General features: G+C 41.3%; 3 protein-coding genes and 1 pseudogene across 3 annotated transcripts; all 4 read left to right on the forward strand.

Annotated features, from left to right (window-relative positions):
• Nucleotides 1-1,863: 1,863 nt before the first annotated feature.
• LOC119489074 (blue-sensitive opsin-like) lies at nucleotides 1,864-4,937 on the forward strand. Its single transcript, XM_037771253.1, has 5 exons — nucleotides 1,864-2,324; nucleotides 2,440-2,608; nucleotides 2,701-2,866; nucleotides 4,104-4,343; nucleotides 4,429-4,937. Exons 1-5 carry the CDS (start codon nucleotides 1,946-1,948, stop codon nucleotides 4,528-4,530), a joined length of 1,056 nt encoding a protein of 351 aa, XP_037627181.1. The 5' UTR covers nucleotides 1,864-1,945; the 3' UTR covers nucleotides 4,531-4,937.
• A 950-nt stretch (nucleotides 4,938-5,887) lies between these two features.
• LOC119489081 (blue-sensitive opsin-like) lies at nucleotides 5,888-8,679 on the forward strand. The gene is made up of 5 exons (XM_037771265.1): nucleotides 5,888-6,387; nucleotides 6,482-6,650; nucleotides 6,743-6,908; nucleotides 7,356-7,595; nucleotides 8,272-8,679. Exons 1-5 carry the CDS (start codon nucleotides 6,009-6,011, stop codon nucleotides 8,371-8,373), a joined length of 1,056 nt encoding a protein of 351 aa, XP_037627193.1. The 5' UTR covers nucleotides 5,888-6,008; the 3' UTR covers nucleotides 8,374-8,679.
• A 534-nt stretch (nucleotides 8,680-9,213) lies between these two features.
• Nucleotides 9,214-10,877, forward strand: LOC119489956 (annotated as a pseudogene).
• Nucleotides 10,878-14,246: 3,369 nt separating this feature from the next.
• On the forward strand, nucleotides 14,247-18,330 carry LOC119489090 (blue-sensitive opsin-like). The gene is made up of 5 exons (XM_037771277.1): nucleotides 14,247-14,701; nucleotides 15,337-15,505; nucleotides 15,693-15,858; nucleotides 15,947-16,186; nucleotides 17,658-18,330. The coding sequence occupies exons 1-5, from the start codon at nucleotides 14,323-14,325 to the stop codon at nucleotides 17,760-17,762; spliced, it is 1,059 nt and encodes a 352-aa protein (XP_037627205.1). The 5' UTR covers nucleotides 14,247-14,322; the 3' UTR covers nucleotides 17,763-18,330.
• Nucleotides 18,331-18,858: the final 528 nt, after the last annotated feature.

Here is an 18,858-nt window from a genome sequence, read left to right on the forward strand (position 1 = left end):
AACCATACAGAAGAAGAACAATACATTATTATTATTATTATTATTATTATTATTATGTTTGGTGGTGAGTATTTTGTTGCACATATAACAATATGAAAATGTTAATTCCACAGACCTTAATGACAATATCCTAATATAAAAATGATAAATCCACATTAATAAATACACCTATAGCATATATCATACCTGATATTGTTATAGGTGTAGCCTTTGTGTAGTAGTTACTACACCATAGTTTATTTAATGAAGTTCCCATGTGCAGACACTTGGCTGTCAGCTTCAGAGTAGCTGAACCTGATCTCTGAGCTTCTTCTAAATGAGAACAGAGAGAATTATTGCTATTGATATAAAAAAAGTATGGTATATATATTGCTTCAATGATGCAGATTATTTAAAGGCCCAGGACAATTGACCCAGTGTTCCCTCCTGAAGCTACTATGAATTGAATCAATTACATGCTTTTTGCTTGAATTCCTAATGATAAGCAGCAGGTTAAACAAGTCAGTGGAGCTCAGACAAACACCTTGACCTTCCCTACCGCTCTGAGCTCCCGGTAATGGTTTACACACGGTAAGAGTCTTAGGAAGCGGCTGGAGAGCTGAACTTTGAGAGCCTAAAGAGATCATGATTTAAAGCATCACAAGTGACAGGGATCAAGGATTATGGCAGCAGGGGGTGGAGGTTTTATGAGGTGGTGTATGAGCATCACAGCAGATCAGTGTGTCAGCCATTTTCTTGTGCTATCACATCTATTAACCCACATTTTGTCGCCTTACAGTCAAATGTTGTAAGAGATTTGTCACAAAGGAAAGCACACAAGATGACCACTGTTATAAAAATCAGCAGTCTAAACAATCATAATTATACAGAAGACATCAGATCATATCCAGAGTCTTGTCAACACACTTCTTGTACATTAACAATCAGCTGATTCCGGTCCACTTGTGGATACAGATCTGTATCGAGCACCTGTCTCAGAAAGTATAGATTAAAGGGGACATATCATGCTCATTTTCAAGTTCATGCTTGTATTTTGGGTTTCTACTAGAACATGTTTACATGCTTTAATGTTTAAAAAAACACATTATTTTCCTCATACTGTCTGTCTGAATATGCCTGTATTCACCCTCTGTCTGAAACAATCTGTTTAAGCGCATTTCAGCGGAATTGCAATGGAATTGCGTTGCTAGGCAACAGTTTGTGTCCATGTTTACATCCTGTCAGCTGATGTCATTCACATACACTGCGACAGGAAATAAACTGGGACACATTTAGTGTGTTTACGTTGGGAAATGGAAATACTCTGCTTTGTGCGTAGATCCATGCTCAACACATGGTAATCCATTCTCAATCCTGACATGATAACGAAGGTAGAGATCATCCATCCTAATACTATCAGAAAGCAGGTTACCTGGGGGAACACTGAATGGAATTAGCCGCCGTAACAGCGCTGATGACTGGATTAGCTGATTCCAAAACAATGGTTATCCTTCCAGATTGGATTGGATGAAACAGCTTGTGCACTAACCTCAACTAACATTTGAACTTATGGGTGCATACATGTTTATGTCAGTATATCGAGCATTTAATGAGTGTCTCAATGTACCGTGTATCATTGCTTTCGACCTGTAATAGTGTCTCAGTAATGAAATAAGAACCGGATGCGATTGATAACATCCTGAAATCTTGTACTGGGCTCTGGCCTATTTTTATTCCCCTTTATAGCGTGTCACATGTTGCATGCTTCCTGTGGTACGCTAATCTCCTGAATTAAGTTGTCTATTAATTATTCAATCATTCAATTAATTAAATGTTCTGTCAGACAGCCCTATAAATGTACCCCAATCCTCTGTACTGGACTGCGATAGCCATAGAGCAGGACACGCTGAACTGACCGTCACATGAAAAGCAAATTTTGATTTTCCTTATTTACATTCAGGGCAAAATGAAGCACGGCCGTAACACGGAGCTTCCGGAGGATTTCTGGATCCCCATCCCTCTGGATACGGACAACATCACGTCTCTCAGTCCCTTCCTGATCCCCCAGGACCACCTAGCAGGCACAGGCGTCTTCTATGGAATGGCCATGTACATGTTTTTTATATTCATAGTGGGCACGTTCATCAATGCGCTTACAGTTGCGTGCACCATCCAAAACAAGAAGCTCCGGTCCCACCTCAACTACATCCTGGTGAACTTGGCCGTGTCGAACCTTCTTGTGTCCTGTGTGGGCTCCTTCACTGCCTGCTGCTCCTTTTCAATGAGATATTTTATCTTTGGACCGCTAGCATGCAAGATTGAAGGTTTTATGGCGACACTTGGCGGTAAGATTTAAGTGGTAGTTTTGAAACAATTTCATTTGATCATGCCTTTCTGTTACTGGACTTATCTCTAATGGTTTGGAAAACGGTTTTAAATTGTCTGTATTTGTCATTCCAGGCATGGTAAGCCTGTGGTCTCTCGCTGTGATAGCTTTTGAAAGATGGCTGGTCATCTGCAAGCCACTTGGTAACTTCATTTTCAAGCCCGACCATGCTTTAGCTTGTTGTGCATTCACTTGGGTGTTTGCACTGATCGCCTCAGTTCCTCCACTGGTCGGATGGAGTAGGTAGGTAACAGAACACCAACCAACACACTGAAACACATCGGAAAACTGGGAAGCTGGGTTGTATATTAATGCTTTTGTGATTATCCCTCCAGGTACATCCCAGAAGGCCTGCAGTGCTCCTGTGGTCCAGACTGGTACACCACAAACAACAAATACAACAATGAATCCTACGTGATGTTTCTCTTCTGCTTCTGCTTTGCGGTTCCCTTCGCCACCATCGTCTTCTGCTACACCCAGCTCCTCATCACAATGAAAATGGTGAGGCAAAGTTAAAAACGAGAAAGAATGTTGTTTGGCTAATGATTGTTAAATGCTGCTCAAAAACGATTTCTACAAAATGGTAAATTAAACTTAACTGTATGTTATATGTAGAATCTGTAGGCAACGGTACAAGATTTTGGTATCGGATGTGTTTCTGGCTTCCGTTTTGTAGTCCGAGTGGTATTGACCAATCACGTTCGAGCCAGGCGTCTACTTCCATGTCTGAGAAGTGAAGCCAATGCTGAAGTGCCTTAAACTTGCATTCTTTCTAACAGCCAGCAGGGGGCGACTCCTCTGGTTGCAAAAAGAAGTCTGATTGTATAGTCCATTAGAAAATGAGCCTACTTCTCACTTGATTTATTACCTCAGTAAACATTGTGAACATGAGTTTATGGTCTCAATCGCTAGTTTCAAGTCTTCTTCAATACAGCATGATGTTCATTTAGTAAATTATGGTCCCATTTACAGTCAAATAGACCATAAAGCAGGGGATGCTTTAGGGCGTGGCTACCTTGGGATTGACAGGTTGCTACCACAGCGTTGTCTGGTCTGGGTGTTGTCCGAGTTTTTCGTCTAACAACTTTAAACCTTTCACAGTGTGTTTTCAGTTCATGAAAGTTAATTATAACATTTTGGTCGCCTAAAAAATGTCTTATTCAGCATTCGGTTGTACTTAGTTCCGTCCTCTCGTGTCACTTCTGGTTGCAAAAAGCCAAGATTGCTACAGCCAAAAACCAAGATGGCGATAGCCAAAATGCTGAACTCGAGACTTCAAAACGACAGTCCACAAACCACAAACCACGACGTCCACTTTTTATATACAGTTTATGGTTCAGGCAGGCCTTGGTGGAATGCAGGTAAACACCATGTGGGGAGCAAAATATGTGGAACGAATTGGCTGAATTACAATCTGGGAACCCACTGGCTATCGTCTGATGATGATTTAGCGTTTTATTGGTTTAAAATTAGCTTGTAAACTTGTGAAACAATCCAGTCGTACACGTTGTCTCTCAACTCCAGCTCCACTTGGAATCTCAAGTTGCTAATTGGACTGTAAACAATGAGCAGAGCAGGGAAAAGGAAGTCCTGGTCTGGATATTCGCTGGCTACACCAGAACCCCAGAAATATAGCCCCTCCGTCATTAAGCTGATAGACGATAGGTTCCGAGATCGGTGCACGGACCACTAAACATGAAGAAGTCATGAGACTCAACTCACTTCTCTCACTCAACAGGCAGCGAAGGCCCAAGCTGAGTCTGCCTCCACCCAGAAGGCGGAGCGGGAGGTGACCAGGATGGTGATCTTCATGGTGATGGGCTTCCTGGTGTGCTGGATGCCCTATGCCAGCTTTTCTCTTTGGATCGTCAACAACCGCGGGCAGACTTTTGACCTGAGGCTCGCTTCTGTACCGTCAATCTTTTCCAAGTCCTCTGCCGTCTACAACCCGGTCATCTACGTTCTCCTCAACAAACAGGTCAGCTGGACGTCATCATCACATTGAAAACACATTACAGTTACGGTTTTTAAGGTTCATTTTTAAATTTGTTTTTCCCTTTCAGTTCCGTTCATGCATGATGAAGATGCTGGGGATGGGCGGAGGTGAAGATGAAGAGTCGTCTTCTTCGTCAGTGACTGAAGTCTCCAAAGTTGGGCCTGCTTAGACCGAACAGACTGTCGACCTCTCTGCCACTAATGGTTGTGAATTGTAAATAACAGTAAATGTACGCGTGTTTTGTCATATGAAAAAAATATACTGTATGTGGAGTGCTGCAATTAAATAATAAAGAAATTATAAATAATCTGCAAAGTGAAAAAATAAAAAAAAAAATACAAATATATGCTGTATATGGTGTCTGTTTGTTGTTGAGACTGGAAAACAACTCAGTGACTGGTTTGGACTGTATATATACGGCTTCCTTATATGTGTTGTGTTGTAGAGCACATATTCACTGCAACATATGTGTTGTGAAAATAACTTGTTTACTGAAAAATTCCAAAATGCAATGTGATGACAGTTATTTTTATTATTTTTGCCCAGAAAACCTCCAAAGGGAGGCATCCTGACTGATCATTGGTGTTAATATTGTTGTTTTATATGTTGCTTTGAATGTCCCGATGCAATTCAACACCAACATTTTTATTTGTTCATTTCAAATTCATCCTCCGGTCTCTGTAATATCATCTGCCTCCCCTCATACAATGAAGTCCTTCTCTGCACTGGGTTGTTGGAGTGACATAAAGCTGACTGTACTAGTGAGCATCTTCTGCGATCACACTGTGTTCTCAACGGTTTTACTCACTCTTTAAGCTCGGGGAAGAAGATGCCAAACATTTGACACAAAGCTTGAGTTAAACCGGTAGAGTGGATTACAAAGGTCTACAGCGCATGAGATTATCCGAATTAATGTTATCGGAAACCAGATTATCAGGCAAAGACCTGCTGCGCTCTTCCTTAAGAAAGTGGGATTAACCTGTTGAACGGTTTTGATGTTAAGAACAATGCGTATCTACGCAGAAGGTGCACCGTGTACTGCACACATTTATAAGCTTGATTCAGACACCTGTAGATAATATTTCGACGAAGGACTGAATCTTAAAATTCATATTCTGATCCACATTTGGTGATGTTCTCAACAGCAGGATGTGTCAGCTTTCATATTCATAATTTAGATCATTGTCTCAGTTACCATAGTAACAGCCTCTTAGCACCAACACATGCTTTTCCAACCATTATCACATGCATGTGTATTTTCCAATGACAATTTGCAGCATGTGCTAATTGGCTGTTCTCTTTGAATGCGTGGACAGACGTAATATCAGGGCCGCCTGCCAAAAGTCCTGGCTGTAACCGCTTTGGTTGCGCAGCAAGAAGGTAAAACCACTAAATGACTTACAATAAATGCAAATAGTTATTTATAGCATCAATTAAACTATTAGTGGGAATGAGTAACCTCATGGGTACCTTTATAAAAGTCAGTCCTCCACAAGAGACGTTAGGGACGCAGACTTCATAGCATTCATGTCTGCCTCTTAAAACTTTAAATTTTTTATTATATGATATATGTGATATAGGGAAAGCTACAACAGAAGCAAGGAGAGCACTTGTTGTATTATTATTAATAGTCGTAAAAAGGGCTAAATGAGGGCAGATCGTGGAATGGAGCTGCCAGAGGATTTCTGGATACCGGTCACCCTGGACACCAACAACATCACATCACTCAGTCCCTTCTTGGTTCCTCAGGACCACTTGGGGGGCTCGGCCACCTTCTACGCCATGGCGGGATTCATGTTCTTCGTATTCACGGTTGGCACGAGCATTAACACCCTCACCATTGCGTGCACCATCCAATACAAGAAGCTCCGTTCCCACCTCAACTACATCCTGGTGAACTTGGCCATGGCAAACCTTCTTGTGTCCTGTGTGGGCTCCTTCACTGCGTGCTGCTCCTTTGCAAACAGATATTTCATCTTTGGACCGCTAGCATGCAAGATTGAAGGTTTTATGGCGACGCTTGGCGGTAAGATTTAACATTTGATCATGCCTTTTTTATTAATAGACTTGTATCTAAGGGTTTGAAAAAGGTTTTAAATTTTCTGTATTTGTCATTCCAGGCATGGTAAGCCTGTGGTCTCTCGCTGTGATAGCTTTTGAAAGATGGCTGGTCATCTGCAAGCCACTTGGAAACTTTGTTTTCAAGCCCGACCATGCTTTAGCTTGTTGTGCATTCACCTGGGTGTTTGCACTGATCGCCTCAGTTCCTCCACTGGTCGGATGGAGTAGGTAGGTAACAGAACACCAACCAACACACTGAAAAACATCGGAAAACTGAGAAGCTGGGTTGTATATCAATACTTTTGTGATTATCCCTCCAGGTACATCCCAGAAGGCCTGCAGTGCTCCTGTGGTCCAGACTGGTACACCACAAACAACAAATACAACAATGAATCCTACGTGATGTTTCTCTTCTGCTTCTGCTTTGCGGTTCCCTTCGCCACCATCGTCTTCTGCTACACCCAGCTCCTCATCACAATGAAAATGGTGAGGCAAATCACAAAAAAAACACCTTCAATTAAACAACATAAACTTCAAATGTAGTTACTTTGGTTTACTAATTTTTTTTTTGAAAAGACAGAATTTTTACATGTGACACTGACATTTATATTTGAATGTCATCTTATGTCTTCAAAACCAAAGTTATCATCCAACTGACTTATTTTTAAAATGTGCAGATTTGAGTCAACACATATCCATGTACAATCCTTGCGATGCTATCCCATCAACAATGTGTTTCTGCAGCCGAGTAGGCATAGTAGGCCCCTATTGACCCACATCTATGGTGCTTATTGCGACCAATAACGCCCATTTAATGGCCTGACAACAGTTGAATTGGGTGGGATCAGAAAACCCTTGTACATGTGCAGTCACTGTGATACTACCGGCTTAGTAAATCGACTTTGACCTAACGTCGCCTCTCTTCCTCAACAGGCAGCGAAGGCCCAAGCTGAGTCTGCCTCCACCCAGAAAGCAGAGCGGGAGGTGACCAGGATGGTGGTCCTCATGGTGATGGGCTTCCTGGTGTGCTGGTTGCCGTACGCCTCCTTCGCTCTTTGGGTTGTGACTAACCGCGGGCACACGTTCGACCTGAGACTGGCGACGATACCTTCCTGCCTCTCGAAGGGCTCTGCAGTCTACAACCCTGTTATCTATGTTCTCTTCAATAAACAGGTGGGTTAAATGTTGTGATGAACAACAAATTTAAAGCAAAGACGCATCCACATGCATCTAACTGTTGGGCTGAAAAGGTGCTAAAATAGAGGTATTATCTGATGTTGTTACATAATCATGTTTCCTCCTCTTAGCTTTTAACAGACCATACAGTAACTTGGAAAATTACTTGTTTGCAGAAGCTTTGAGTCAATGCTGTATTTTATGGATTTGAGTATAGGCTACCTCACTAAATAATAATAATAATAAATAAATAAATAAATAAAATACACTTATTTATATAGCACTTTTCAAAAACAATTTTACAAAGTGCTTCACAGACATAAAAACAGAAAACACACAGTGCAATTACAATTTTTTTTTTAGATAAAGATAAAGATTTGTCTTAAGAATAAATCAATGAATAAAAGCTTTGATTTAAAAAAATGTTAAATCATTAATTTATCCACTTCACGATGCCACTGTGAGTAGAAATATTCCGATAGCACAAGTTTCTGTTTGTAGAGAGTAAAACTGAGACAATCCCACTGAAAACTGGTGCATCTGCCACAGTGCTTGTTTTGATACAACCTAGCAACCAAACTTTTTTCTCTCAGTTCTCTTCATATATGATGATAAAAACAGACACCATATGCACATTTTAATTACTTCGATGATCTGTTTTTACCCCTTTCAGTTCCGTTCGTGCATGATGACGATGCTGGGGATGGGCGGAGTTGAGGAGGAATCCTCAGCATCACAATCAGTGACTGAAGTCTCCAAAGTTGAACCTGCTTAGACAGAACACCGAGACTAATGCAACTAATGATTGTGAATTATAAATAATAATGAATGCACGTGTGTATATGCAATGCTGCTATTCAAGTAAGAGATCATATATAATCTGCAAAGTGAAAAGTAAATAAAAAAATACAAACATGTACTGTATGGTGTAGGGACCCAGCAAAATGGGTCCCTACAGCTCTCTCTCTCTCTCTCTCTCTCTCTCTCTCTCTCTCTCTCTCTCACACACACACACACACTTTGTTTGGTTTGTTTAGTTTAGTTATTTAGTTAGATTAATATTGTGTTTTAAATCTTTATTATCTTGTAAATAAATGTTTGTGGAATATACCTGCTCGTCTGTTTAATGTTGTACAAGAGTGAATAATGCCAACCTCTGCTATGTCAAGAACTCCGATATCCTTCAACCTTTACTATCTATTTTGGTTATAGTTATTAATTTAATTATTAATCAACGTTCCAAATTGATAGTTTAGCAAATTTAATGAGACTATATAAACGTTTTGGTTATTGGTCCCTGATTCCAGGGTGGTGCCCCGTTTATTATTAATGTTTATTGATAATCTTTATTAATATTAATAATTCAATTATTATTTATTAATTAATTTGCTAATAACCAAACCTGTTACTGCCAAATCCCTACAATGGTGTCTGTATGTTGATGGTATTCACTGGTTTGGACTGAATATATTGGGCCTCATGCAGCAAAATTCTCTTAAATTTGTCTTATATTTTCTCTTAATTTCATGTTAAGAGAAAAAATAAGAGAATATATATTTATATAACATATAATAATCTAAATTTGATTATATTGTGTTCATGTGGAACAACATATATGGAACTGAAGACATGGCTGTCAGCAGTGGACAAGTCAGGACTCCCAGGGAAGTTCAAGGCATGGAGCTATCAGCACGGTATCCTGCCGAGACTCTGTTGGCCACTGCTGATATACGAAGTCCCAATAACCACTGTGGAGGGCTTCGAGCGAAACATCAGCCAGTTCCTTCGCAGGTGGCTGGGCCTGCCAAAGAGCCTTAGCAGCATTGCACTTTATGGGCACACCAACAAGCTGTAGTTTCCCTTCACCGGCTTGACAGAGGAGTTTAAGTTCACCAGAGCCAGGGAGGTGTTACTTTACAGAGACTCATCTGACACCAGAGTCTCCTCTGCAGGCATTACAGTGAAAACTGGAAGGAAGTGGCGGGCTCAGGAGGCAGTCGAGCAGGCAGAAGCGAGGCTGAGACATGGCGTCTTGGTAGGCTCTGTGGCAGTCGGACGAGCAGGGCTTGGTAGTCATACAAGACCTCGCTATGATAAAGCCCAGGGGAGAGAGAGACGGCAGCTGATTCAGGGAGAGATCCGGGCAGAGGCAGAGGAGGAACGCCGCAGTAGGACAGTGGCCATGCGTCAGCAAGGAGCTTGGACTAACTGGGACCATGCAGCCACCCGGAAGATCACCTGGACAGAACTTTGGAAGTCAGAACCAACGAGACTCAAATTTTTGATTCAGTCGGTGTACGATGTCCTCCCAAGCCCATCCAACCTGCATAATTGGGGTCTTGTAGATACGCCAGCATGCCCGCTGTGCCTGGCAAGAGGTTCCTTGGAGCACATCCTAAGCTGCTGCCCAAAAGCCCTGGGAGAGGGGAGGTACACATGGCGCCATGACCAGGTGTTGAAGGCAGTAGCGGACACCATCTGCACTGGAATCCAACAGAGTAAACATCATCTCCCAGCAATGCACAACATCGCCTTCGTCAGGGCAGGGGAGAAACCTCCGGCAGAGCGGAAGACCTCAACTGGGCTGCTGGCCTCGGCTCGTGATTGGCAGCTGAAAGTGTACCTCGGGAGACAGCTGAAGTTTCCGGAGCACATTGCGAGAACGACACTCAGGCCAGACTTGGTCTTAACATCTGAGGGTTCAAAGCAAGTGGTGCTCTTGGAACTTACAGTCCCCTGGGAAGACCGCATAGAGGAGGCCCATGAGCGAAAGAGGGCCAAATACCTTGAGCTGCTAGAGGCCTGCAGAAGGAGTGGGTGGAAAGCCCGCTGTGAGCCTATCGAGGTGGGCTGCAGGGGATTTCCAGGGCAGTCTCTACACCGGGCACTCAGGCCAGGCTCCTTGGTATCAGAGGGTTGCAAGAGAGAAAAGCCACCAGGAACATCATTGAAGCTGCAGAAAAAGCTTCAAGGTGGTTGTGGATCAAGAGGGGGGATCTATGGCATAGCGTGCTGCTTGGACACAAGCCGGGGACTGATCATCCCCAGTTGGGTCGCCCAGGTGAGGGTGTCTGATGATCAAAGACCCGAAACACCTGATGACCCTGGGTTCATCACTGATGATGTGTCCAAGCCGCACCATCTACATGCAGATGGTGTTTCTTCAAATTGGGGGTTTTCGTGTGTTTCCTTGTGTTGGACAAACAATTTGTGGAGGAAAAATAAGAAAACATCGGTGAATCCCAGAAAATCAATGGGTGCTAACAAAATAAGAACAAATCGTGGATACAAACATAATCAATTTGAAATTTGTTCTCATGTCGTTTCTTGCATGAGGCTCATTGTGTAAAGTATATATTCACTGCAACGTGCAAGAGAAATAAAAAAATGCAATGTGGCGACACTTATTTGTGTTACTGTTAATGATTTCAATGTCCCACAAAAAGATGATTATAACCAAAATATTACATACCATCCGCGGCAACAGCAAACGCTCTGGGAAAATGCTGCGGTGACGTAGTTTAAAGAGGTCCAACAAACACAAGGCTTTCATCCAGGAGATTGCTGTTTGTGTCCTTTGTGTTATGTTTAAATTTCACTTTACAATCATTTGTTCGTTTGTGTTCGCAACGTCAAGTCACATTTTCACTTTACAAACGTAGTAATTTTAAACCCATGTTGCTTTTTCTTAAACCTAACTAAGTGGGTTTGTTGTCTAAACCTAAGCAAGTGTTTCTGTTTGGTGCTAAATACGTCCGGATGTAGTCGAACATCCTGCTATTTTTGGCATACTGCATTTGACATACTATGTACTGGTATGTACTAAATCCTTTTCTGGCATACTAAATAGTACGGTAATGTGGGTATTGGAATGCACAGTAGTTCTTCTGGATCCTAAAGTCCCAAGTTGACAGCTAAACCAGAAAACCAAATATTGTGACAAGGAATCTGTTGATTTAGTTAAAAGTAAAAAAAAAAAAAAAAATCTAGTTTCATGGTTCTTTGCAAAAGATGATGACTTTTTTTTTCTGGTCACATTTAGCACCAAACAGAAACACTTGCTTAGGTTTAGGCAACAAACCCACTTAGTTAGGTTTAGGAAAAAACAACATGGTTGGGCTTAAAACCACTACGTTTGTACAGTGAAAATGTGACTTGACGTTGTGAACACAGGACACAAACGAACAAATGATTGTGAAGTGAAAGTGAAACGTAACGCACGGGACACAAATAGCGATCTCCTGGATGAAAGGCTTGTGTTTGTTGGACCCATCAACCTCCCCTCCCACTTTTCGCTCTTTAAACTGCGTCACCGCAGCATTTTCCCGGAGCGTTTACTGTTGCCACGGATGGGTTTACATTGTAGTTAATGGAAAGCCCGGTGTGTCTCCTACCGCCGCGAAAGGTGCCTTGTGCGGCGGTACCGAACAGTGACGGCCGTGACAAAGCGTCTGTATTTGACACCCTGCAAATGAGAATGGGCTGGCTTGCCATATCGCCAAAACACAGGCTGCACTTAATTTCCACTTTCTACCACCAGTTTTTTAAATTACTTTATTCACACTTTCAAGTTTACTAATCTCCTCTAAATTACAAAGATAAATCTAAAACAACGCCAGTAAGCTTTTTCTTCTGTTGGTAAACAACATACAGACGTAGGCAAAGTTGTTGGTAACGTTCCGTTAAAGAGAGAAAAACCCACAATGGTCACTGAAATAACTTGAAACTGACAAAAGTAATAATAAATAAAAATTCACTGAAAATGAACTAATGAAAATCAGATATTGTTTTTGAATTATGGTTCAGCAGAATCATTTAAAAAAACAAACTAATGAAACTGGCCTAGACAAAAATGATGGTAACATTAACTTAATATTTTGTTGCACAACCTTTTGAGGCAATCACTGCAAACAAGTGATTTCTGTAACTCTCAATGAGACTTCTGCACCTGTCGACAGGTATTTTGGCCCACTCCTCGTGAGCAAACTGCTCCAGCTGTCTCAGGTTTAAAGGGTGCCTTCTCCAGACTGCATGTTTCAGCTCCTTCCACAGATATTCAATAGGATTTAGATCCGGGCTCATAGAAGGCCACTTCAGAATAGTCCAATGTTTTGTTCTTAGCCATTCTTGGGTGTTTTTAGATGTGTTTTGGGTCATTATCCTGTTTGAGGACCCATGACCTGCAACTGAGACCAAGCTTTCTGACACTGGGCAGCACATTTCGCTCCAGAATGCCTTGATAGTCTTGAGATTTCATTGCACCCTGCACAGATTCAAGACACCCTGTGCCAGATGCAACAAAGCAGCCCCATAACATAACCGAGCCTCCTCCATGTTTCACATTAGGTACAGTGTTCTTTTCTTTGGATGCTTCATTTTTGCGTCTGTGAACATAGAGCTGATGTGACTTGCCAAAAAGCTCCAGTTTTGTCTCATCTGTCCAAAGGACATTCTCCCAGAAGCTTTGTGGCTTGTCAATATGCATTTTGGAAAATTCCAGTCTCGCTTTTTTATGATTTGGTGTCCTCCTCGGTTGTCTTCCATTAAGTCCACTTTGGCTCAAACAGTGACGGATGGTGCGATCTGACACTGATGTACCTTGACCTTGGAGTTCACCTCATCTCTTTGGAAGTTGTTCTGGGCTCTTTGGTTACCATTCGTATTATCCGTCTCTTCAATATGTCATCAATTTTCCCCTTGCGGCCACGTCCAGGGAGGTAGGCTACAGTCCCATGGACCTTAAACTTCTGATTAATATGTGCAGCTGTAGTCACAGGAACATCAAGCTGCTTGGAGATGGTCTTATAGCCTTTACCTTTAACATGAAGGTCTATAATGTTCTTTCTCATCTCCTGACACAACTCTCTCCTTAGCTTTCTGTGGTCCATGTTCAGTGTGGTACACACCATGATGCCAAACAGCACAGTGACTACTTTTCACCCTTTAAATAGGCAGACTGACTGATTACAAGTTTGAAGATACCTGTGATGCTAATTACAGGACACACCTTAGTTTAATATGTCCCTATGGTCACATTATTTTACATCTTTTCTAGGGGTACCATCATTTTTGTCCTGGCCAGTTTCATTAGTTTGTTTTTTAAAATGATTCTGTTGAACCACAATTCAAAAACAATATCTGATTTTCATTAGTTAATTTTCAGTACATTTTTATTTATTATTACTTTTGTCAGTTTCAAGTTATTTCAGTGACCATTGTGGGTTTTTCTCTCTTTAACGGAACGTTACCAACAACTTTGCCTACGTCTGTAAATCTTGTGTTATACCAATACAACCTGGATTACTGAGGGGCCAAATGCAACTGACTCCATGAACATCACTGATGATCAGATTATGTGGCTCACGAGCACAGGGGTCTTACATCGGGATGTAATGAGATGATCTTCGCCAGCTCCGGTACTGAGATACTAATCTCTATACTGGCTCAAAGGTGACGCATGCTGTTATGGTGTTTCATGCGTGTGCATGTACACAAGTACACTTAGTGTGTGGTCTGTGAACCAAAGCTTTATATCCCTTCCTTGAGCCAATTAAGTTGAGTATTCAAAGTTCCTATAAATGCGGCTTTAACGGCCAGTCAGAGACATTAGAAGACAGTTGAACATCAGGTGTATCAGTATTATTTAAAGTCAGACGCAAATTATTTGTAGTCTTTGCGCAATAATACCATTTTGCATTTTTATTTGACACACAACCAAACAAAAATGAGGGGAATTCGCACAACGGAGCTCCCAGAAGACTTCTGGATCCCCATCCCTCTGGACACCAACAACATCACATCCCTGAGCCCGTACCTGGTTCCCCAGGATCACCTAGGGAGCCCAGGTATCTTTTATGCCATGTCAGCATTTATGTTATTCCTCTTTGTGACCGGTACAGCCATCAATACCATCACCATCGCATGCACTGTTCAATATAAGAAGCTCCGGTCTCATCTGAACTACATCCTGGTGAACTTGGCCGTGTCGAACCTCCTCGTTGCCTCCGTGGGCTCCTTCACCTGCTTCTACTGCTTCGCCTTCAGATACATGATCCTGGGTCCACTGGGGTGCAAGATTGAAGGATTTACAGCAACTCTTGGTGGTAAGGGGTTTTACGAATTACATTAATTCTTCTAAGGTAAAAGCTGAGCCCACCCATCTTTTTTTATTAAATCAACTTTCTTAAATGAATATTACTCGTGAGTTTTGTCAACATAAATAAAGTGATGACGTCTTGACGGATTCGCCATGCGAATGCAGAGACACAATATGATATTTGTTTGTAACGACTTAAATATTTACTATAATTATAAGATATTTTGTTATTGTGGTTAAATAAATGTAATTTGTGGGAGTTGTTAGATTGCTGCTAGACCGCCCCCCTTTATCTGTGTCAAGCAGGAGAGCCAACAGGTTTTTGACCGCAGTGAAAATGTTGTTTTTGAAAGGCTAAACGCCAACAAATATGGATGAAAGCAGAATATGTTGTTGCATTTTGCCACTTAGTAGCCAATATATATACATTTTTAAATTATTTAATATACAGACTGTTGTGTAAATTATCCAGTAAGTGTGTTATTATGATTTTAGTTATACATAAGCAAATCTAATTTTGACAACCTCAGAGCAGACAAATCCTGGTATCAACTTTTAGCCTCTTTAGAAGATAAGCAATATTAGTTGCAGCTCGGTGAGGCGACTGTAATCAGTCTTTTATTCTCTTCTGTCTTGTTCCAGGTATGGTGAGCCTGTGGTCTCTCGCTGTGGTAGCGTTTGAGAGATGGCTTGTCATCTGCAAGCCACTCGGGAAGTTCACCTTCCAGTCTCATCATGCTATCGCTTGCTGCGCGATGACTTGGGTCTTTGCTTTGATGGCTGCAGTTCCTCCTCTGGTTGGATGGAGTAGGTCAGTATATAAACGCACAGCAGTCTAGTTTTTAATGCAATGGAGACGAGACCCTCTGCAACGGACTTTATTTACACTATAATCTTGAAGTACAAATCTTTCCCTGCCCCTAATTCCAAATATACAGGCCCACATCCACCACACTACAGTACATTCATGTAGAGTGATTGATTGTGTGTCTCTCCAGGTACATCCCAGAGGGCATGCAGTGCTCCTGTGGACCGGACTGGTACACGACCAACAACAAGTTTAACAACGAGTCCTATGTGATGTTCCTCTTCTGCTTCTGCTTTGCTGTCCCGTTCGCCACCATTGTTTTCTGCTACTCGCAGCTGCTTTTCATGCTGAAAGCGGTAAGCAACGTGTCTCTGTTGGGTTTGGGTTGATAGCATGTACATCGTCCATCAAACCAACCACTTTTATGTACTTCTCCGTCAACAGGCAGCGAAGGTCCAAGCAGAGTCTGAGTCCACCCAGAAGGCAGAGCGGGAGGTGACCAGGATGGTGGTCGTCATGGTGCTGGGCTTCCTGGTGTGCTGGATGCCGTACGCCTCCTTTGCTCTCTGGGTCGTCAACAATCGTGGGAGTCCGTTTGACCTGAGACTGTCGACCATACCCTCCTGTCTGTCTAAAGCCTCCACAGTATACAACCCTGTAATCTACATCCTCCTCAATAAACAGGTCAGTAATTTACTCTGATGTAAGAGATATTTGCGGGCAGGAAGGTAACGTTGTATTCACTCAATTTAAAGGTGCAGTTGTGTAGGATCTGGTGGCATCTAGTGGTGAGGTGACAGATTGCAACCAACTGAAAATTCTCCCGTGTGCCAAGCCAGGCTGTTCTCATTCCCAGTGCGTCAAAAACCTCTTTTGTCATGGCCGTCTGCGTTAGATACCAATGCACATGGCACTCTTTAGTGTCAGTATGAGACGCACCAGGCTTTCCATTAACTACAATGTAAACCCATCCGCGTCAATATTAAACACGCAGGGAAAGTGCTATAGTGACGTAGTTTAAAGAGCGAAAGAGACACACTTGAGAAAGATGGGTCCAACAAACAGTGTCATTTTCACTTTTCAAACGTAGTGTGAACAGTGAAAATGACACTGTGTTTGTTGGCTTAAAAGCCCAACCAAGTTTGTTTTTTCCTAAACATAACGAAGTGGTTTTGTTGCCCTAACCTAAGCAAGTGTTTTTGTTAATTCCCAACATTCCCAACATTAAGCATGTGTTCACTGCGACTGAAAAGTGATGCCGAGGGATCTGACAAAGTGTCAGTATGTGATGAGTTGGGATGAGAACGTGTTGGTCAAACATGTGGGAGAACTACGGTAGTCGACGCAAAAACGTTGTACGACTGCTGTAGAAAAATGGCGGCCGGCTCCGTGAAGAGGACCCGCTCCGTATGTAGATATTAACGGCTAATTTTTAAGAAACAAAAACACGATTGTTATTTTCAGGTGATTATACACTAATGAAAACATACCTATTAATATTATATTCCATTTCTACCAATAGATACCCCTAAATGCTAGTGTCAAATGCTAGGCGACTCCTCTGGTTGCAAAAAGAAATCTGATTGTATAGAAGTCTATGAGAAAATGAGCCTACTTCTCACTTGATGTATTACCTCAGTAAACATTGTAAACATGAGTTTATGGTCTCAATCACTAGTTTCAAGTCTTCTTCAATACATCATGATGTTCATTTAGTAAATTATGGTCCCATTTAGAGTCAAATAGACCATAAAGCAGGGCATGCTTTTTGTCTTACAACTTTAACCCTTTCACAGTATGTTTTCAGTTCATGGAAGTTAATTATAACCTTTTTGGTGATGTCATGGTGACTACATCCATGTCTTATGTACAGTCTATGCTTTCAAGACCAGTGGCACCCTCTAATGGTGACTTTCAAAACATCTAAAAAGCTTCCATCCTAACAGCGAAAACCTGATATGCAATTAAAAATTTCAGATTTCTTTTTTGATTCAGATTAGGGATGAAGAAATCACTGTCATAACTACTTCTTCAGATATATTGTTACAGTATCTCCAACAAGAATTACCTGTAAAGTTTCTCACATTATTAAATGATTTGCACAAATGAAAAGATGTTTCCCTCATCAACAAACATGTTGTTTTAACCCTTTCAGTTCCGCTCCTGTATAAAGAAGATGCTGGGGATGAGTGACAGTGATGATGAGGAGTCCTCGACGAGTCAATCGGTCACTGAAGTCTCTAAAGTCGGATCTTCTTAGGTGGTTCCCGGCTCCTTTTGTTGACTTACATATTGTAACACAGAACGAACAAATATTATGACAAATGGAATTATATTATTATTATATTATTTGAGTTATATGCAAGGAAAAAATGTTATAAAAAAAAAAGGAGAGACAAATAAATGCCAGTTGCATCTTTACCAGACTATTTATTCCACATGTACATGAAAAAAATGTATATTCTGTTAGTCTTCTGTACTGAAATCTTGTTTTTCTTACAGGAAATGAAGATGTGTAACTTAGGTCACTTGAAACCCATAGTAGTTATTACCCAATTAATGTTTGCAGGCAAATAATTATATAATAAATATTTGTTAATGAGTTTGAAAAGTTGTGCTGTATTTTTTGTATAGGGATTTACGTGTCTATATACAACCTGCAGTCTAACAGAGAATTACTGTAATAAGCAGCTGATCTACAACTTTACAGCTTCTATCTGTGCTTGAGAAACAATTGCTGACAATATGGGCAAACATTGTGATCAACTCATGAGATAGTTTCTGAGATTAGTTGGATAAACTTGGGAAGAAATATAGTCCACATATGTACTTCAGTATCATCCCAGTAAAGAAAAGGTGTCTTGCATTGATGTATGTTGTTCTCTGCAGACAAAAACAACAATACCGTGCTCTTAAAAAAAAGATTTCACAATAGTTTGACAAAGAAGACAAGCCAAAGCCACTTTTCTGCTCTATTTACACACCCTGAATTTGTTTCAGTGCTCAATAGCCACTTTTCACAGCAGACATTTTGACATGTCATAGCAGGATAAACACAGGGGTAATTGATAAAATTAATTATGGTCCCGTTCAGTTTTCTTTCCTAGGAGTTAAAGATAAAATTAATAGTTTAACATAAAATGCATTTGCAGTGAAGTTATTATTTTGTTATTTTCACTCTTTTAAAGTCCCCAGAATGTAGGAAACAAAGTCTCTGAAACCCAAATTTTTCAGGGGGACGGACCCTCAGACCCCCTGATTTGGTTTAGAAATCCTCCCTTTTTTTAAGGTCTCAAGGTTGGCGAGTATGTTTGTGATACCTAATTAAAGTCTGAATGTCAAATTTGTAACCGTTG

Source organism: Sebastes umbrosus, chromosome 1 (genome assembly GCF_015220745.1).
Source record: "Sebastes umbrosus isolate fSebUmb1 chromosome 1, fSebUmb1.pri, whole genome shotgun sequence".
NCBI classification, from domain to species: domain Eukaryota; kingdom Metazoa; phylum Chordata; class Actinopteri; order Perciformes; family Sebastidae; genus Sebastes; species Sebastes umbrosus.